The sequence below is a fragment of the Triticum urartu genome, chromosome 5A (assembly GCF_056163025.1).
Source record: "Triticum urartu cultivar PI428250 chromosome 5A, HENAU_Tu73, whole genome shotgun sequence".
NCBI lineage: Eukaryota > Viridiplantae > Streptophyta > Magnoliopsida > Poales > Poaceae > Triticum > Triticum urartu.
In genome coordinates, this window is record NC_141877.1 from 86165096 (window position 1) to 86187028 (window position 21933).

The 21933-nt window shown below is 50.4% G+C and overlaps 1 protein-coding gene across 2 annotated transcripts; it reads left to right on the forward strand.

Annotated features, from left to right (window-relative positions):
- The first annotated feature begins 18697 nt into the window (after positions 1-18697).
- LOC125507972 (cation/H(+) antiporter 15) lies at positions 18698-21646 on the forward strand. 2 transcript variants are annotated; one of them, XM_048672518.2, is made up of 2 exons: positions 18698-19098; positions 19183-21642. In XM_048672518.2, exon 2 carries the CDS (start codon positions 19362-19364, stop codon positions 21402-21404), a length of 2043 nt encoding a protein of 680 aa, XP_048528475.2. In that variant the 5' UTR covers positions 18698-19098; positions 19183-19361; the 3' UTR covers positions 21405-21642. The 2 variants fall into 2 exon arrangements, with proteins under 2 accessions (XP_048528475.2, XP_048528474.2); XM_048672517.2 differs by having other exon boundaries at positions 18699-19098; positions 19206-21646.
- The last annotated feature ends 287 nt before the right edge of the window (positions 21647-21933 follow it).

Below are 21933 nucleotides of genomic sequence, written 5' to 3' on the forward strand. Positions count from 1 at the left end.
CCCTACCGGATTTGTGTCCGGCGTGACGGTTACCGTTTCGAGTCGTGGGGCGCCCACGCGATCTGTAGATCGATCTTGTTTGCCTTGCCTTGTCCTCCAACATATCTCGCAGGTCAGGCGCATTTTCCCGTGCCTTGGTACGGGGTGCGGCTTGAGTGGAGGGCCGAGAGGCCTCTCTGTCACGGCCACGGGGTCGCCGGTCGGCCGTATCAAGTGCTGGTGATGTAGGTTTAAGTGCTTCCTCCTCTAATCGGGGTAGCAACCTGCGCTTTGGGTAGCTCTTGGAGGGGCGTTCGAGTTTATGCTCTTCGGCCGCAAGGACTTCAGTCCACCTATCGACTAGCAAATCTTGATCAGCTTTAAGCTGTTGCTATTTTTTCTTGAGGCTTCTTGCCGTGGCCATAAGCCTGCGTTGAAAACGCTCTTGCTCGACGGGATCCTCTGGCACGACGAATTCGTCGTCGTCGAGGCTTGCCTCGTCTTCGGAGGGAGGCATATAATTATCATCCTCGACCTCTCTGTCTGCCGCTCTCTCATGAGGGCTGGCTTCTCCATCCTCCTGTGCTTGCTGGAGGGGGTTTTCTTCGGCACTCTCCGAAGTATTATTATCTCCCATGCTGGAATCACCATATTTGCTTTGGCGGGATTTTGAGCGGCGCCGCTGACGCCGGCGCTTAGGATGTTTCTTGGAGGGGTCATCCTTCGCTGTTCCATCGCCATCTCCTTCTTTTGGGGTGTCCACCATGTATATGTCATATGATGAGGTGGCTTTCTAGGGCCCAATAGGCGCTGGTTCTTCATCGTCTCCTGCATCGGCGTCCATACCGTCGATGTCTTCGGAGTCGAAGTCGAGCATGCCGGTTAAATCGTCGACAGTGGCTACAAAGTGGGTGGTGGGTGGGCTTTGAATTTCTTCATCGTCCGTATCCCAACCTTGCTGACCGTAGTCCGGCCAGGGCTCTCCTGATAAAGAGAGAGACTTTAGTGTCTTCAGAATATCGCCGAAAGGCGAGTGCTGAAAGATGTCCGCGGCAGTAAACTCCATGATCGGCGCCCAATCGGATTCGATCGGCAGGGGCGCGGAGGGTTCGGAGTCCGGAGAGGAGTCCGGCTCCTTGGAGTCCCGAGTCTCGCAGAGTGCGGGGCTGGGATCACAGCCCCCGAGGCGGCGTCCAACCACCCATCCTCGATCGGTGCAGTTGGCTCCGAATTAAGGGTCGAAGCCGATGCGGGTGCGGCCTCCAGGGCACTGTTCGGCGGCAGAGCTAGATCATGCTCGTCGTGACAGTGCGGCGCACTCAGCAGTGGCTCGAATCCGTCGAAGATCAAGTCCCCGCGGATGTCAGCCGTGTAGTTTAAACTTCCAAATCTGACCTGACAGCCAAGGGCATAGCTTTCGATCTACTCTAGATGGCCAAGTGAATTGGCCCGCAGTGCGAAGCCGCCAAAGACAAAGATCTGTCCGGGGAGGAAGGTCTCACCCTGGACTACATCGCTATTGATGATCGTAGGAGCCATCAAGCCTGACGGCGACGACACAGAGGAACTCTCAATGAAAGCACCAATGTCGGTGTCAAAACCGGCGGATCTCGGGTAGGGGGTCCCGAACTGTGCGTCTAGGCCGGATGGTAACAGGAGGCAAGGGACACGAAGTTTTACCCAGGTTCGGGCCCTCTTGATGGAGGTAAAACCCTATGTCATGCTTGATTAATATTGATGATATGGGTAGTACAAGAGTAGATCTACCACGAGATCGGAGAGGCTAAACCCTAGAAGCTAGCCTATGGTATGATTGTTGTTCTGTATGTTGTCCTACGGACTAAAACCCTCCGGTTTATATAGACACCGGAGAGGGTTAGGGTTACACAAAGTCGGTTACAATGGTAGGAGGTCCACATATCCGTATCGCCAAGCTTGCCTTCCACGCCAAGGAAAATCCCTTCCGGACACGGGACGAAGTCTTCAATCTTGTATCTTCATAGTCCAGGAGTCCGGCTGAAGGTATAGTCCGGCCATCCGGACACCCCCTAATCCAGGACTCCCTCAAGCGTCTTGATCTATCTCTATAGATCTTAATGCCCAATATGTAAGCAGCTTCACCGAGGTCTTTCATTGAAAAACTCTTATTCAAGTATCCCTTTATGCTATCCAGAAATTCTATATCATTTCCAATCAGTAATATGTCATCCACATATAATATCAGAAACGCTACAGAGCTCCCACTCACTTTCTTGTAAATACAGGCTTCTCCAAAAGTCTGTACAAAACCAAATGCTTTGATCACACTATCAAAGCGTTTATTCCAACTCCGAGAGGCTTGCACCAGTCCATAAATGGATCGCTGGAGCTTGCACACTTTATTAGCTCCCTTTGGATCGACAAAACCTTCTGGTTGCATCATATACAACTCTTCTTCCAGAAATCCATTTAGGAATGCAGTTTTGACATCCATCTGCCAAATTTCATAATCATAAAATGCGGCAATCGCTAACATGATTTGGACAGACTTAAGCATCGCTACAGGTGAGAAGGTCTCATCGTAGTCAATCCCTTGAACTTGTCGAAAACCTTTCGCAACAAGTCGAGCTTTGTAGACAATAACATTACCGTCAGCGTCAGTCTTCTTCTTGAAGATCCATTTATTCTCAATTGCTTGCCGATCAACGGGCAAGTCAACCAAAGTACACACTTTGTTCTCATACATGGATCCCATCTCAGATTTCATGGCTTCTAGCCATTTTGCGGAATCTAGGCTCACCATCGCTTCTTCATAGTTCGTAGGTTCATCATGATCTAGTAGCATGACTTCCAGAACAGGATTACCGTACCACTGTGGTGCGGATCTTACTCTGGTTTATCTACGAGGTTCGGTAGTAACTTGATCTAAAGTTTCATGATCATTATCATTAGCTTCCTCACTAATTGGTATAGGTGTCACAGAAACCGGTTTCTGTGATGTACTACTTTCCAATAAGGGAGCAGGTACAGTTACCTCATCAAGTTCTACTTTCCTCCCACTCACTTCTTTCGAGAGAAACTCCTTGTCTAGAAAGGATCCATTGTTAGCAACAAATGTCTTGCCTTCGGATCTGTGATAGAAGGTGTACCCAACAGTCTCCTTTGGGTATCCTATGAAGACACATTTCTCCGATTTGGGTTCGAGCTTATCAGGTTGAAGCTTTTTCACATAAGCATCGCAGCTCCAAACTTTTAGAAACGACAACTTTGGTTTCTTGCCAAACCACAGTTCATAAGGCGTCGTTTCAACGGATTTCGATGGTGCCCTATTTAACGTGAATGCAGTCGTCTCTAAAGCATAACCCCAAAATGATAGTGGTAAATCAGTAAGAGACATCATATATCGCACCATATCTAATAAAGTACGATTACGACGTTCGGACACACCATTACGCTGTGGTGTTCCGGGTGGCGTGAGTTGCGAAACTATTCCGCATTGTTTCAAATGTAGACCAAACTCGTAACTCAAATATTCTCCTCCACGATCAGATCGTAGAAACTTTATTTTCTTGTCACGATGATTTTCAACTTCACTCTAAAATTCTTTGAACTTTTCAAATGTTTCAGACTTATGCTTCATTAAGTAGATATACCCATATCTGCTTAAATCATCTGTGAAGGTTAGAAAATAACGATATCCGCCACGAGCCTCAACATTCATCGGACCACATACATCTGTATGCATGATTTCCAACAAATTTGTTGCTCTCTCCATAGTACCGGAGAATGGCGTTTTAGTCATCTTGCCCATGAGGCACGGTTCGCAAGTACCAAGTGATTCATAATCAAGTGATTCCAAAAGTCCATCAGTATGGAGTTTCTTCATGCGCTTTACACCGATATGACCTAAACGGCAGTGCCACAAATAAGTTGCACTGCCATTATCAACTCTGCATCTTTTGGCTTCAACATTATGAATATGTGTATCACTACTATCGAGATTCATCAAAAATAGACCACTCTTCAAGGGTGCATGACCATAAAAGATATTACTCATATAAATAGAACAACCATTATTCTCTGATTTAAAGAATAACCGTCTCGCATCAAACAAGATCCAGATATAATGTTCATGCTCAACGCTGGCACCAAATAACAATTATTTAGCTCTAATACTAATCCCGAAGGTAGATGTAGAGGTAGCATGCCAACTGCGATCACATCGACTTTGGAACCATTTCCCACGCGCATCGTCACCTCGTCCTTCGCCAATGTTTGCTTAATCTGTAGTCCCTGTTTCGAGTTGCAAATATTAGCAACAAAACCAGTATTAAATACCCAGGTGCTACTGCGAGCTCTAGTAAGGTACACATCAATAACATGTATATCACATATACCTTTGTTCACCTTGCCATCCTTCTTATCCGCCAAATACTTGGGGCAGTTCCGCTTCCAGTGTCCAGTCTGCTTGCAGTAGAAGCACTCAGTTTCAGGCTTAGGTCCAGATTTGGGTTTCTTCTCCTGAGCAGCAACTTGCTTGTTGTTCTTCTTGAAGTTCCCCTTCTTCTTCCCTTTGCCCTTTTTCTTGAAACTGGCGGTCTTGTTGACCATCAACACTTGATGCTCCTTCTGGATTTCTACCTCCACAGCCTTTAGCATTGCGAAGAGCTCGGGAATCGTCTTATCCATCCCTTGCATGTTATAGTTCATCACGAAGCTCGTGTAGCTTGGTGGCAGTGATTGAAGAACTCTGTCAATGACACTATCAACAGGAAGATTAACTCCCAGTTGAGTCAAGTGATTATGATACCCAGACATTTTGAGTATATGTTCACTGACAGAACTATTCTCCTCCATCTTGAAGCTATAGAACTTATTGGAGACTTCATATCTCTCAATCCGGGCATTTGCTTGAAATATTAACTTCAACTCCTGGAACATCTCATATGCTCCATGACGTTCAAAACGTCGTTGAAGTCCCGATTCTAAGCCGTAAAGCATGGCACACTGAACTATCAAGTAGTCATCAGCTTTGCTCTGCCAGACGTTCATAACATCTGGTGTTGCTCCAGTAGGAGGCCTGGCACCCAGCGGTGCTTCCAGGACGTAATTCTTCTGTGCAGCAATGAGGATAATCCTCAAGTTATGGACCCAGTCCGTGTAATTGCTACCATCATCTTTCAATTTTGCTTTCTCAAGGAACGCATTAAAATTCAATGGAACAACAGCACGGGCCATCTATCTACAATCAAACATAGACAAGAAAGATACTATCAGGTACTAAGTTCATGATAAATTTAAGTTCAATTAATCATATTACTTAAGAACTCCCTCTTAGAAAGACATCCCTCTAATCTTCTAAGTGATCACGTGATCCAAATCAACTAAACCATAACCGATCATCACATGAAATGGAGTAGCTTTCAATGGTGAACATCAATATGTTGATCATATTACTATATGATTCACGCTCGACCTTTCGGTCTCAGTGTTCCGAGGCCATATCTGCATATGCTAAGCTCGTCAAGTTTAACCTGAGTATTCTGCGTGTGCAAAATTGGCTTGCACCCGTTGTAGATGGACGTAGAGCTTATCACACCCGATCATCACGTGGTGTCTGGGCACGACGAACTTTGGCAACGGTGCATACTCAGGGAGAACACTTTTATCTTGAAATTTAGTGAGAGATCATCTTATAATGCTACCGTCAATCAAAGCAAGATAAGATGCATAAAAGATAAACATCACATGCAATCAATGTAAGTGATATGATATGGCCATCATCATCTTGTACTTGTGATCTCCATCTCTGAAGTACCATCATGATCACCATCGTCACCGGCGCGACACCTTGATCTCCATCGTAGCATCGTTGTCGTCTCGCCAATCTTATGCTTCCACGACTATCGCTACCGCTTAGTGATAAAGTAAAGCATTACAGCGTGATTGCATTGCATACAATAAAGCGACAACCATATAGCTCCTGCCAGTTGCCGATAACTTGGTTACGAAACATGATCATCTCATACAATAAAATATAGCATCATGTCTTGACCATATCACATCACAACATGCCCTGCAAAAACAAGTTAGATGTCCTCTACTTTGTTGTTGCAAGTTTTACGTGGCTGCTACGGGCTTAGCAAGAACCATTCTTACCTACGCATCAAAACCAAAACGATAGTTTGTCAAGTTGGTGTTGTTTTAACCTTCGCAAGGACCGGGCGTAGCCATACTCGATTCAACTAAAGTTGGAGAAACTGACACCCGCCAGCCACCTGTGTGCAAAGCACGTCGGTAGAACCTGTCTCGCGTAAGCGTACGCGTAATGTCGGTCCGGGCCGCTTCATCCAACAATAACGCCGAACCAAAGTATGACATGCTGGTAAGCAGTATGACTTATATCGCCCACAACTCACTTGTGTTCTACTCGTGCATATAACATCAACGCATAAAACCTGGATCAGATGCCACTGTTGGGGAACATAGTAATTTCAAAAAAATTCCTATGCACACGCAAGATCATGGTGATGCATAGCAACGAGAGGGGAGAATGTTGTCTACGTACCCTCGTAGGCCGGCAACGGAAGCGTTGACACAACGTAGAGGAAGTAGTCATACGTCTTCCCGATCTGACCGATCCAAGTACCGAACGTACGGCACCTCCGAGTTCTTGCACATGTTCAATTCGGTGACGTCCCTCGAGCTCTGATCCAGCCGAGTGTTGAGGGAGAGTTTCGTCAGCACGACGGCGTGATGACGGTGATGATGTTCTACCGACGCAGGGCTTCGCCTAAGCACCGCTACGATATGACCGAGGTGGAATATGGTGGAAGGGGGCACCGCACACGGCTAAGGAACGATCATGAAGATCAACTTGTGTGTCATGGGGTGCCCTCCTGCCCCCGTACATAAAGGAGGGAGAGGGGAGGTGCGGCTGACCCCTAGGGGTGCGCCTGGAGGAGTCCTACTCCCACCGGGAGTAGGACTCCCCCTCTTGCCTTGTTGGAGAAGGAAAGGGGAAGGGGGAAAGAGGAAAGGGGGGCGCCGCCCCCCCTTCCTTGTCCTATTCGGACTAGGGGGGAGGGGGCGCGGGCCTGCCCTGGCCGGCCCTCCTATTCTCCCTTAGGGCCCATGTAGGCCCATTAACCCCCGGGGGGGTTCCGGTAACCCCCCGGTACTCCGGTAAAATCCCGATTTCACCCAGAACGATTCCGATATCCAAATATAGGCTTCCAATATATCAATCTTTATGTCTCGACCACTTCGAGAGTCCTCGTCATGTCCGTGATCACATTCGGGACTCCGAACAACCTTCGATACATCAAAACACAAAAACCCTAATTACGATCATCACCGAACTTTAAGCGTGTGGACCCTACGGGTTCGAGAACTATGTAGACATGACCGAGACACGTCTCCGGTCAATAACCAATAGCGGAACCTGGATGCTCATATTGGTTCCTACATATTCTACGAAGATCTTTATCGGTCAAACCGCATAACAACATACGTTGTTCCCTTTGTCATCGGTATGTTACTTGCCCGAGATTCGATCGTCGGTATTCCAATACCTAGTTCAATCTCATTACCGGCAAGTCTCTTTACTCGTTCTGTAATACATCATTCCGCAACTAACTCATTAGTTGCAATGCTTGCAAGACTTAAGTGATGTGCATTACCGAGTGGGCCCAGAGATACCTCTCCGACAATCGGAGTGACAAATCCTAGTCTTGAAATACGCCAACCCAACAAGTACCTTCGGAGACACCTGTAGAGCACCTTTATAATCACCCAGTTACGTTGTGACGTTTGGTAGCACACAAAGTGTTCCTCCGGTAAACGGGAGTTGCATAATCTCATAGTCATAGTAACATGTATAAGTTATGAAGAAAGCAATAGCAACAAACTAAACGATCAAGTGCTAAGCTAACGGAATGGGTCAAGTCAATCACATCATTCTCCTAATGATGTGATCCCGTTAATCAAATGACAACTCATGTCTATGGTTAGGAAACATAACCATCTTCGATCAATGAGCTAGTCAAGTAGAGGCATACTAGTGACACTCTGTTTGCCTATGTATTCACACATGTATTATGTTTCCGGTTAATACAATTCTAGCATGAATAATAAACATTTATCATGATATGAGGAAATAAATAATAACTTTATTATTGCCTCTAGGGCATATTTCCTTCACTCCTAAGGCAGATGGTAACAGGAAGCAGGGGACACGGTGTTTACCCAGGTTCGGACCCTCTTGATGGAGGTAATACCCTACGTCCTACTTGATTGTTCTTGATGATATGAGTATTACAAGAGTTGATCTACCACGAGATCGTAGAGGCTAAACCCTAAAAGCTAGCCTATGGTATGATTGTATGTTGTCCTACGGACTAAACCCTCCGGTTTATATAGACACCGGAGAGGGCTAGGGTTACACAAAGTCAGTTACAAGGAAGGAGATCTTCATCTCCGTATTGCCTAGCTTGCCTTCCATGCCAAGGAGAGTCCCATCCAGACACGGGACGAAGTCTTCAATCTTGTATCTTCATAGTCCAACAGTCCGGTCAAAGGATATAGTTCGGCTGTCCGGAGACCCCCTAATCCAGGACTCCCTCAGTAGCCCCTGAACCAGGCTTCAATAACGATGAGTCCGGTGCGCAGTATTGTCTTCGGCATTGCAAGGCGGGTTCTTCTCCAAATCCTGAATATCTGCTAAGTAGTGTTCGGCTCCCATAAATGTTGGACTTCTTGGTTTCTAGGCCCAATAAGGGCCATCTTCCACGCGTCGAGCGAATGCGAGGAGCCAGGGCGTTTTTACATTTGACCCCCTAGCCAGGTAAATAAATCGTCTATTAAAGGGATGGGGATTCTTAGATCCAATCCACACCATCCTCCCACGGCGAGAATCCATCGGAGCGCGCTCAAAAAAATCTATTCCATCATGGCCGGCCACCGCAGCTCCTCCTCCCGCCCCGTAGCCCTAAGCCCGGTGATTGGGAGAGGTGTTCTGTCCCGCACAGCCGATTAGTAGAGTTGCAGACCCAGGGATTTCTTCCTCCAGCGTATATGGTCCCCGTCCGAGCCGGGCTCGCCACCTATAATGGCGGGGAGCAAGCGGAGAGCTTCCCCAGTCCCTCTAAGGGGGAGCGGGTATGCCTTGTCCCTTACTTACTAAGGGGACTCGGATTTCCAATTCATCTGTTCCTCCGCGGGCTCCTGGAGTTTTACGGCCTCCAACTGCATAATTTCACCCCTGCTTCCATATTACACATTGCCGGTTATGTTGCCCTTTGTGAGCTATTTCTGGGCTGCGAGGCTCATTTCGAGCTGTGGAAAAGGTTATTTTGCCTTGTGCCCCGCACACAGAAGGGGTCACTTTATCAGGTGGGCGGAACCAAAATATTGCGCATCGCCGACACCGGATACCTGTCCGGTACTCCGAAGAAGACGTCCGAAGATTGGCCTTCGGAGTGGTTTTACATGGAAGACGTCCCCCTTCCAGAACCTGTTCGGCGGGGTCTTCCTGAGTTCAACAATGCTCCTTTGAAGAAACGCCGAAGCTGGCATCCACGAAGCCCCCAGGAGGAAGACAACAAAGAAGTCCTTTACCTCATGAACCGGATTAAAGCGCTGGCTCAATCAGGATTGACAATAATCAAGATTATGTCAATATGCATAATGCGGGGAGTGCAGCCACTTCAATATCGAGGGCACACCCTGTTGCGGGCATAAGGGACCGGACTCTGCTGCTGCTTTAGCAAAAATTCTGTCCGAGTTGTTTAAGGGAGAGGAAGAGGAGTTCATCCGTATCAAGCCACGAGATGGATTCTCCATGTACAACCCTCCAAGCTGGGTGAGTTGTACTATTTACTCCCATCCTTCCCGCATTCTTCGTCGTAGATACTCACCTTGCCATTTCACGGCAGGAACTGCGAAAAGCTGTAAGGGAGGTCAACAGCCCACCTCCACAACCAGAGGACCCTGGCCGGGCCCTCGATCCCAGACTCAAAGAGGATCCGGACATATTCGTGGAGCTGATAGACAGGCAATTCTACCAATTGAGCTGTGATGACGCCATGGTGGCCATAACGGCTGACTATCCCGGACTACTCCCTGCGTCGCACGTAAGAAAAACCAAAAGTCCCAACTCCCAAAAAGGATCCCCTTTTATGCACTTCACCTACTGTACACATATGGTGTTTTACAGGGAAGGCATTCGGGACGCCGTGCCGAACCCGCAGCAACTTGCCAACAAGAGGCACTGAAGCCGGGTAGGCCAAAAAGGAAGGCGGTCAGGACGGAGACGCCGGCACAGAGGTATGACGCAAAACCTCACTCCATGGTTGTCGTCTTACTTAAAATATAATGACGTCCGTGTTTCTTAGCAGAAAAATGCTCGCCGGACTATATCCAGAGAGGTTGCCGATCACGCCTCGACCAGTCGGGCTCCAGGGCCGGACATGGAGACGGAAGCTAACGCGGGGCAGACGCCGGATGATCCTCCTACAGAGGATGCGGACAGACTATCTGCTACAAATTCTGAAGTGGAGAGCGCCATGAATCACAAGCGTCGTCGGGCCGTACTCCATGACGCTTGTTTCTCGCGAGAGGCATTTGATGCCTTCAATTCCAGAGACGCATACATCCGTGCCGCTCAAAATGGTCTAGCCAGAGCCACGGACCGGTATGTAAGGGATATACGGGTAAGCAAATCTGACGATTATATGTATCAGTAGCCCCTGAGACTTGAAACAGTTGACGCAACTGATTTAAGGATCATTATTTGTGCAGGTTCTTACATAGAAGAATTCCCAATTGTCTCAAGAGCTGGATGAGTGCAAGGCCCAGCTAGGGGCCGCTGTTGCCGCATTGAAGGAGTCCGAGAAGGGTCCCTCTGGTAACACTTGTTTCCCTTGCAAAGAATACGGGTACCAGGTAGTATGCGGCATGTATGCAAATCTAATAATAGATGTTGCAGGAGGCCCCGGAGCGAATCCGAAGGCCGTGGAGGTGGATGCGGCACGTGATGATCGACAGCGAAATGCTGGCGAGCGCGTGCTGACGCGAGTCAGGCAGGAGAAAAATGATCTCAAAGACGCCAATATCCGGCTGGGCGTGGAACTAAAAGATGTCCGAGCTCAGCTTGCGGACTCCGTGAAGGAGAATAAACCGCTTCGGCGCGGCATTTTTAGTAAGTGCTTGAACGAACTTTTAAAGGAGTTCGGCGAAGAAGCCGGCTAACAGAGTTATGTCTGCAGGTATGCTGACGGGTCGTCCCGCGGAGGAGATGCCCGGGTCTTCGAGTGATCTTCTACCAGAGCTCTCACAACTGCACGAGCAAGTTCGATAGGTGATGCAGAGTATTGCCCAAGCCTTGTGGCCATCCGCGTCCCCACCAGGAGGCATGGGGGAGCTTATAGAGAAGCTTAAGGGAGCGCGGCGGCGCTTCCGATTATGGAAGATATCAGCCTACCGACAAGGTGCAAGGGAAGCTTGGGCTATGGTGAAGACACGATATACCAAAGCGGACCCAAACCACATGGCCGAGGTCGGACCTGTGGGGCCCAATGGGAAACAGATCCTCGTTAGTTTAATGTATGATCAAGTAGAATTAGCCGCAAATTATTCCCAACAGGATTGTAGGCTAGACAGTCGGTTGGATGGTATAGAAGAAGAACTGAATCAGTCTTAGCGACTGTGTAATTCAAGTGACATATGTAATGTCCCTAGCCGGATTGTAAATCATTTGTCATGGCGGACCTTTTTGCTTCAACATCTGGACCCGACAGTCCGGAGTGTATCCGAATACCCGCTCGGTTATGTAAAAACCGGGGCATGCATGGAGACCAGGCGTAGGGGTCATAAGTGCTTGAACAGACAAGTACCCAACTAGTTATGTTATATTACATGGGTAGTAATAAACATCTTCCACGGAGAATAGTTCCGTTAAGGGTTCCTTTCCCTGGGTACGCATGCCCTAATGTGCATGTCTGAACTGCAAAAAGAGATGCAGGATATAAACATCTAGGGGCATGTTTCGAATTAGATAAAAGTCATCTTTTATTCACCGACTGAATATTCCCTTAAGAACGCTAGCTTTCGGCTTCACCCAGTCTGAGGTACACATCTAGATGACCCGGCAGTAACAATCGCAGAGGTGCTCCCCTTATGCCCTAGCCGAATTAATGGGAACGTAGGGCATAAATACAAGAGCCAGGCAACCCAGCTTGGCCAAAACTTAAGTCATATCGATGCATATAATGACGAAAAAAGGTACATGCGGAAGAATAACACATGTATGGGACATAAAGCCCAGGAAAATAGTTAGATTAAGCTTCTGTATAAGAAGCCCCCAGGTATAATGAGCGCAGTTAGTGCGTCAAGATTGTGTAACCAGGACACTAGCCTTGAAGGGCCTTGAAGAGAGTAAAAAGGGAGAAAGAGAGAAAAGACAGATATGCAAAAAATTGACGGAGGTGAGGAGACGAACATAGAGTCCGGCGCTAGGCGTAGAATCTTCAGAGTCTGGCTGCATTCCATGGGTTTGGCTCGAGTCGATTATCCGATGCGTCCCGCAGACGGTATGCTCCACCGGTTAGAACCTGGTCAATAATGAAGGGACCCTCCCATTTGGGCTTGAGCTTGTTCTTTTTCTTCTCCGGCAGGCGTAGAACTAGTTCGCCGACGTTATAGGTTTTGGGCCGTACTTCTCTGCTTTGATACCTTCGAGCCTGTTGCTGATAGAATGCGGAACGGGCCTTTGCCATGTCGCGCTCCTCCTCCAGGGCATCCAAACTGTCCTGTCAATCGAGCTCGGCCTCTTTTTCTTCGTACATGCGCACTCGAGGTGAGTCATGAATTATGTCACAAGGCAGAACCGCCTCTGCGCCGTACACCATGAAGAACGGTGTGTATCCTATAGTGCGATTCGGCGTGGTCCGCAGCCCCCATAGTATGGAGTCGAGCTCCTCTACCCAGTGCGTGTTTGACTCCTTTAAGGACCGCACTAATCTGGGTTTAATGCCGCTCATGATAAGACCATTCGCTCGCTCGACTTGACCGTTAGTTTGTGGGTGATAGACAGAAGCATAATCGAGCTTGATGCCCATGTTGCTACACCAAAGTTTCACCTCATCGGCTGTAAAGTTTGTGCCGTTGTCAGTGATGATGCTGTGGGGGACGCCATAACAGTGTACGACCCCGGATATGAAGTTTATCACCGGCCCGGATTCAGCTATTTTGACAGGTTTGGCTTCTATCCATTTGGTGAATTTATCCACCATGACCAGTAAGTATTTTTCTTATGGGCTCCCCCTTTAAGGGGTCTGACCATATCAAGCCCCCAGACCGCAAAGGGCCAAATAATGGGGATTGTTTGGAGAGCGGTAGGCGGCATATGACTTTGGTTTGCAAATAGCTGGCAACCGACGCAATGTTGGACCAGATGCTGTGCATCTACCCGGGCCGTCGGCCAATAGAAACCTATACAGAAGGCCTTGTTTACAAGGGCCCGGGCTGCGGCGTGATGGCCGCCGAGTCCGGCATGGATTTCTGCCAAAAACTTCCGCCCTTCCTCTTTGGAGATACACCTTTGAAGGACTCCGGTAGTGCTTTTCTTATAAAGCTCTCCCTCGTGGACCTTATAGGCTTTAGATCACCGCACTATGCAGCGTGCCTCATTTTGGTCCTCGGGTAGTTCCTGCCTGGTTAGGTAGGCCAGGAATGGTTCTGTCTACGGGGCGATGACGGCCATTATTACGTGGGCTGAAGGTGTTATTTCGATGGCAGAGCCTCCGATTGTGTCAGAGTGTTCGGTATCTGGGGTTGTGGCCGGGTCCGGACTATTGTTGCCGGTGTCCCCTTCCCATACCACGGATGGTTTAAACAGTTTTTCCAGGAAGATGTTCGGTGGGACAGGGTCGCGTTTAGCGCCGATACGGGGGAGGATGTCCGCCGCCTGGTTGTTTTCCCGAGCCACATGGTGGAATTCAAGCCCCTCGAACCGAGCTGACATTTTGAGGACGGCGTTGCGATATGCCGCCATTTTCGGATCCTTGGCATCGAAGTCTCCATTTATTTGGGATATTGCGAGGTTCGAGTCCCCATGCACCTCCAGGCATTGAATGCCCATGGAGACTGCCATCCGGAGACCGTGTAATAGGGCCTCGTATTCGGCTGCGTTATTGGAGTTTGTATATAATATTTGGAGTACGTATTGCACGTATCTCCGGCGGGGGACGTCAGGACGACGCCAGCCCCCAGACCAACCAGCATTTTAGAGTCGTCGAAGTGCATGATCCAATTGGAGTATGCGCCGTACTCTTTAGGGAGTTCGGTTTCTGTCCATTCGGCTACGAAATCGGCCAGTACTTGCGACTTAATGGCTTGCCGGTTTATATGTTATGTCGAACGGGAGGAGCTCGATAGCCCATTTGGCAATCCGGCCCGTGGCATCGTGGTTGTTTATTATGTCGTTGAGTGGTACTTCGAAGGCCACCGTAATTGAACACTCTTGAAAGTAGTGTCGTAATTTCCGGGATGCCATGAATACCACGTATGATATCTTTTGATAATGTGGGTACCGTGATTTGCATGGAGTGAGGACGGTGGATACATAATATACCGGCTTTTGAAGTGGGAATTTATGTCCGTCCATCTCTCGTTCGACGATGAGCACTGCGCTTACAACTTGGTGAGTTGCTGCTATATATAATAGCATTGGTTCACCAACAGTTGGCGCGGCCAAGATTGGGTTGGTGGCCAGGATGGCTTTTATTTCTCCTAGTCCAGCCGTGGCTGCGTCCGTCCACTCGAAGTGTTCGGTGCGCCGAAGAAGGCGATAAAGGGGGGTGCCTTTTCTCCTAGCCGGGAGATAAAGCGGCTTAAAGCCGCCACACATCCAGTTAACTTCTGGATTTGCTTGAGGTCAGTTGGGATGGCCAACTGTGACAGAGCCCGGATTTGGGTCGGATTTGCTTCAATTCCTCTGCTGGAGACGATAAAGCCCAGGAGCTTTCCGGCGGGTACGCCGAAAACGCACTTTTCCGGGTTGAGCTTAATGTCGTATGTTCGGAGATTGTCGAACGTGAGCCTCAAGTCATCTATTAAGGAGTCGACGTGTCTGGTTTTAATGACCACATCGTCGACGTATGCCTCCACTGTTTTGCCGATCTGCTTTTCCAGGCATGTCTGAATCATGCGTTGATACGTTGCGCCAGCGTTTTTGAGCCCGAAGGGCATTGTGTTGAAACAGAAGGGGCCGTATGGAGTGATAAATGCCGTTGCGGCTTGGTCGGACTCCGCCATCTTAATTTGGTGGTAACCGGAGTATGCGTCGAGGAAGCACAATGAGTCGTGTCCTGCGGTAGCGTCGATAATTTAATCGATGCGAGGGAGGGGGAAGGGATCCTTTGGGCAAGCCTTATTAAGGTCCTTGAAGTCGACGCATAGGCGCCAGGATTTGTCCTTCTTTGGCACCATCACCAGGTTTGCTACCCAGTCCGGATGCTTTATTTCTCTAATGAATCCGGCCTCCAGTAATTTGGCTAACTCCTCTCCCATGGCTTGTTGCTTAGGTTCGGAGAAGCGCCGAAGAGTCTTCTTGACCGACCTGAATCCTTTTAGAATGTTAAGGCTATGCTCGGCCAGCCTGCGTGGGATTCCTGGCATGTCTGAAGGATGCCAGGCGAATATGTCTCAATTCTCACGCAGGAACGCCCATAGTGCGGTGTCTACGACGGGGTTTAACTGTGCCCCAATGGATGCTGTTTTTGTGGGGTCCGTTGGATGGACTTGGAATTTGACTATTTCATCCGCTGGTTTAAAGGAGGTGGACTTGGATCTTTTGTCTAGTATCACGTCGTCCCTGTCCACTGTGGAGCGCAGTGCGGTTAACTCCTCCACCACAAGGGCTTCGGATAATGCCTTGAGGGTCAGTGCGGCTGTTTTGTTCTTGGCGTGGAGTGCTATGTCCGGATCACTAGCTAGAGTGATGATTCCATTGGGTCCGGGCATTTTGAGCTTCATGTACCCATAATGGGGTATGGCTTGAAAAACCGTGAATGCCTCCCGCCCTAGAAGGGCGTGGTATCCGCTACTGAACGGGGCCACTTGGAATGTGATTTCTTCGGACCTGTAATTCTCCGGAGTGCCGAATACCACATCTAGTGTGATTTTTCCAGCGCAACGTGCCTCCCGACTAGGGATGATTCCTTGGAAGGTCGTGGTGCTTTGCTCAATACGGTTGCTGTCTACTTCCATTTTCTAAAGAGTCTCCTCATAAATGAGGTTTAATCCGCTGCCGCCGTCCATGAGCACTTTGGTGAGCCGAAAACCGTCCACAATTGGACTGAGGACCAGAGCGGCTGGTGCTCGGGCTGTTTGGAATTTAGGTTCGTCACTGGCATTGAAAGTAATGGCCATGTCGCTCCATGTATTTATTGCTGCTACGTGGCAGACTTCGGCAAGGCTGCGGAGTGCTCGCTTACGCCTATTATTTGAGGCGGAGGTCTCGAAGACTGTTAATACTGTATTGTTATCCGCGGGAGGGTGTTCTGGGGTGTTTTGGATGAGGAGATCCTCACCGCTCTTGGCCACCTGCCGGAGTACCCAACATGCTCTAAGGCTATGTGTTGGTATGGTGTCCGCCGTACTATGAATTTTGAAGGGCCCGTTAAGCCATCCCTCTAATACGGTTCCACGCCCTGTAGTGGGCTTTTGCGTCTTTGTAATTGAGTCGGGCGACTTATGAGAGTGCACCCTTTTAGTTCGGACTGGGGATTTTGTCAGAGCCGGATTGTCCCAAAATTGTGTTTGGGTTTTCCAGGCGCTTTCCATCGCACAGTATTTCCGTACTATGGCTGCCAAGTCAGTGAAATGTGCTATGTCACGGCGACTTATGGCATTAAGGATTCCCTTGTCCATGCAATTGTTGCAAAAGAACGAAATTGCGTCTTCCTCGCGACAATTCTTGAGCTTGTTCATTACAAGGAGGAATCTGGCCCAATAGTGATGTACTGTCTCTTGGGGCGCTTGCCTAATGTGGGAAAGATCGTTTGTATCTGGGTGGGTGGGTGGATTTAAGTCCAGACCTTGACCCAATCTGAGATCCCGGGGCAGGGGAGTTTCCAATCTTGGAAGTTCGGACTCCGGGATGTTGCTCCACGGGTTCGGTATGCGACCTGATTCTAGGTTCAGGGTTAGGGTGATGTCCTCCCGTGAGCGGGTATCCGGCTCGGAGAGCTCGGGAATCCAGACATAGTTCGTCCTCAGGATAAAGGGAGAACCGCCGCGTTGCTCCTCCACCACCGCTATTTGATGGGTGACCGGTGGAGAGTTAATCTCCCTTTGGTCGGGTTTAAGCCCGATCCGATCGTAGTCTGTAGCGACTCCCAGAGCGGCGATGCAATCCAAGAGCTCGTTCAAAGAGAAGAGCTCCATTGAGTCCATCTGCTCGGCGAATTTTGAGCCGATGTGGAGGCTATTTTCGATGACCCGAGAAGTCATCGTCGGCGCAACGGCCGAGCGGGCAGTCATGACAAAGCCGCCTAGTCGGAGAGTTTAGCCTATAGTCAGGGCTCCCCCAGAAGTGATGTTGTCCTTGACAACGAGACGAGCCATCCCCCCTTATGTTGACGGCAGTGGAACTCTCAATGAAAGCACCAATGTCGATGTCAAAACTGGCGGATCTCGGGTAGGGGGTCCCGAACTGTGCGTCTAAGGCGGATGGTAACAGGAAGCAGGGGACACGATGTTTATCCAGGTTTGGGCCCTCTTGATGGAGGTAATACCCTGCGTCCTGTTTGATTGTTCTTGATGATATGAGTATTACAAGAGTTGATCTACCACGAGATCGTAGAGGCTAAACCCTAAAAGCTAGCCTATGATATGATTGTATGTTGTCCTACGGACTAAACCCTCCAGTTTATATAGATACCGGAGGGGGCTAGGGTTACACAGAGTTGGTTACAAGGGAGGAGATCTTCATATCCGTATTGCCTAGTTTGCCTTCCACGCCAAGGAGAGTCCTATCCGGACACGGGACGAAGTCTTCAATCTTGTATCTTCATAGTCCAACAGTCCGGCCAAAGGATATAGTCCGGCTGTCCGGAGACTCCCTAATGCAGGACTCCCTTAGTATGATTTAAAAAAAAATTATATGCACTACATTATCGAATGGATGCAGTATACAAATATATTTCATGAGTTTTCATGAGGAGCCCTCATGGAATTTATTTCTTTGTTGTAAATATCCATATTTTCTTTCCACAAGCCTAGCCAAAGTTTACAAAGTCTAACTATGAAAAAAAACATAGGCGTTTTTGCACCCGAGCTCAAATGAGCTTGGATGAACAATAAATTCAAAAAATAATATGAAAAATGTCCAAAAAAAAATCTGAAAAGAATATATGGCAAACTTTGACAAATGTTCTAACAGTTTGCAAAGTTTTATCATGAAATCACATTTGTGAAAGTCGTGGCAAAAAGGAAATCAATACTCTGAAAATGCTACCTCCGAAAGCATTTTGGAGCACTAATTTTATTTTGCCACGACTTCCAGTGATTTCGTGCTGAAATTTCTCAAGCTCTTAGAATATTTGTCAAAGTTTGCCACAAAAAGTAATTATATTTTTTTAATATTTTTAAAATGTTTTTCGAGTTATTGTTCATCCCTATAAACTCGGATGTGGAAGGACACTTTGCCTTTTTGCGTGGTTATTAAGAGAGCACGACCCCGATAAACTGAGCGACCGGTGGTGCTCCACGTTTCCCGGCAAACCACTTCCACTCCACACCATCCCGCGCCTTGGCCTCGCCCCCATCTTGCATGCAAGCATCGAACGCCATGGAAGAAAATTCCCCATTCCGCACTTGCCTTGCTTCCTTCGCCCTCTGCTCCACGAGCGCCGGCCACCGATGTCGCTGGCGGGGGAGGTCGCTGTCAACAGAAGCCTCTACTGCTTGGAGCCCAATTCCCGGCCCACCTCCTCCGGCGTCTTCGCCGGCGACGACCCCCTCAAGTTCTACTTCCCCCTCCTCCTCTACCACATCTGCATCATCTTCATCCTCTCCCAGGCCATGTACGCCGTGTTCCGCCGTGTCGGCATCCCGCTGGTCATCTCCCAGATCCTCGTACGTGCGCTCCCTGGCCATTGTTGTCCGCGATTCATCGAGCTAGCCTCTGGTTGATTGATCGGTTAATTACTAATTGCACAGATGGATCTCCATGCTATGTATAGGCCGGCGCGCTGCTGGGGCCGTCGTTCCTGGGCCACTACCTCCCGCACGTCGGCGAGATCTTCGCCACGCCCAGGGGCTGGGTGCAGATCAACACGGTCGGCGGCTACGCCTTCACGCTCCACATCTTCACCATCGGCGTCAAGACGGACCTCGGCATGATCGTCAAGTCCGGGAAGAAGGCCATCGCCATCGCCGTCCTTGGCACCGCCGCCCCGCACCTCGCCATGTACGTCACGGCCCTCGCGCTCAGCGATCGCATCCCCAAGCAATGGACCGACACCTTCCTCCTCACCAACCTTAACTCCTGGTGGTCGCTCTCGGCCTTCATCGTCGTCTGCTGCACGCTGGATGACCTCCACCTTCTCTCCTCCAAGCTCGGCCGCCTCGCCATGTCCGCCGCCCTCATCGGAGACTTCGCCAACACCTTCGCCATCGCCGGCGTCACGTCCTACCTCCTCCAGGCAAGCCCCGAGGAGAAGCTGCAGCGGATTGGCTTCGCCTCCTCGCTCTCGTTCACCATCTTCATCGCGCTCATGGGGCTGGTGGCGCGGCCGGTGATCCTGCGGCTGATCAGGGACGTGCCGGAGGGCGGCATCCTCTCCGAGTCCCGCCTTGTCGCCGTGCTGCTCATCTCCATCACGTGCAGCTTCGCCGGCGAGCTCCTCGGCCTCCACGCGACGTACGGGCCGTTCATGCTGGGGCTCATGCTCCCCGGCGGCGCCCCGCTGGGTGTGACCCTGGCGGAGCGGCTGGACCGGCTCGTCGCCGGCGTGCTGACGCCGCTGCTCATCGCGCAGGGAGGGATGCGGATGAACGTCCACATGATCACGGACGCCTCCACCTGCGGCCTGCTGGAGGTGTTCTTGGTCGTCGGCATCCTCGCCAAGTTTGTGGCGTGCATGGTGCCGTGCTTGTACTGCCAGATACCGGTCCGGGAGTCCGTGGCCGTCGGCCTCATGATGAACTTCAAGGGCATCACGGAGGTGGTGTACGCCTCGGCCTTCATGGACTCCAAGGTGCTGGACGACGAGGCGTACGCGGCCTTCATGATGAACGTGCTGGTGGTCGGCGCCGCCACAGGGGCGGCGGTCAAGTACATGTACCACCCGGAGGAGAAGTACGTGGCGAACCAGCGGCGCACGGTGGAGAGCAAGAAGGTCGGCGAGGAGCTCCGGGTGCTGGCGTGCGTGCACTCGCAGGTGGACGTGGCGCCGGTGGTGGCGCTGCTTGATGCGGCCAGCCCGACGCCGACGACGCCCGTCTCGGTGTACCTCCTCCACCTTCTGCCGCTCGCCGGGCTCACCAGCTCCGTGCTCCGCTCCTTCAAGCACAGCGACCGGCACTGCGTCCCGACGGGGTCCAAGGCCACCGAGTCGGATCGCGTCGTCAACGCCTTCCAGTTCTTCGTGGAGCAGCGGCAGCAGGGCTCGTCGTCGCTGCTGCCGTACGTGTGCATCGCGCCCTACGCCACCATGCACAACGACGTGTGCACCGTCGCGCTCGACAAGCGCGCCATGCTCATCATCGTGCCCTTCCACAAGCGCCTCGCCATCGACGGCTCCGTGGAGCCCACGTCGCCCAACGCCGGCGCCATCCAGGACACCAACATCAACATACTCAACTACGCGCCCTGCTCCGTCGCCATCCTCGTCGACCGCGGCAGCCTCTCCGGCGTGGCCAGCACCGCCTCCATCGACCCCATCGACGGCCTGTTCCCACACCGCGTCGCCATGTACTTCCTCGGCGGGCCGGACGACCGGGAGGCCATGGCGCTGGCGGCCTACATGGCCGAGGACGCGCCCATCGGCCTCACCGTCTTCCGCTTCCTGCTGCCCATAGAGTGGCAGCAGCGGCTGGACCCCGAGGAGGACGAGCTGGACGACGAGGCCACGCAGGAGTTCGTCGACCGCTGGGTGGACGACAACCGGGTCATGTACACCCAGCACACCGTCGGCGGCTCCCACGAGATGGTGGACGTCATCCGGAACACCAGCGTCGCCTTCGACCTGCTCGTCGTCGGCCGGCGAGCCGACAGCCTCGAGTCGCCGCTCACGGCCGGCATATCGGACTGGAGCGAGCACCTGGAGCTCGGCGTTCTCGGGGACCTGCTCACCTCCGCCGACTTTGGCTCCCGCTTGTCCACGCTGGTGGTGCAGCAGCAGACCAGGGCGGCCGCCGGTGAGCTCTACCCCGTTTGATTTGAGCACCCCAGTCGTAATCATATTTATTTAACTACGTACAACCTCCTGGAGTGTAGTTGTGTTTGTAAATTTGTAATCGTAATTAACCTCATGTAGTAACATCTTGGAGGCTAGGTCCTACTTACTGTATTTGACACAGATTTCAGTACTAATAGAAATTCAGGCCGGCACACAATGGCATCCGCATCATACGTTCCAGATTCCCGAAATATACAATAGAGAATGATGAAAACGTTTTCAGAATCGCAAAAGTCTTGCTGCCGATGACAATGGGCATTCAGAAAGGTTGCAGACTTCCAGTTCAGCCACAAGCATTAGTTCTGATGTCTCGCTTCAAAGCAAATAATGACCGCAACAATCTGGAGAGTACAATATTCTTCCAGTAACAGTTTTCAGAATCTTCAGAACAATCAATAAAGTTGAGCAAAACTCAAACTGGGAAAGGAAACATCAAAGACGGCAATACAGTTCAGTAACTTCAGAGCTACTTGAGGACTGATCAACCATTCACATAACAGTTCCGCGA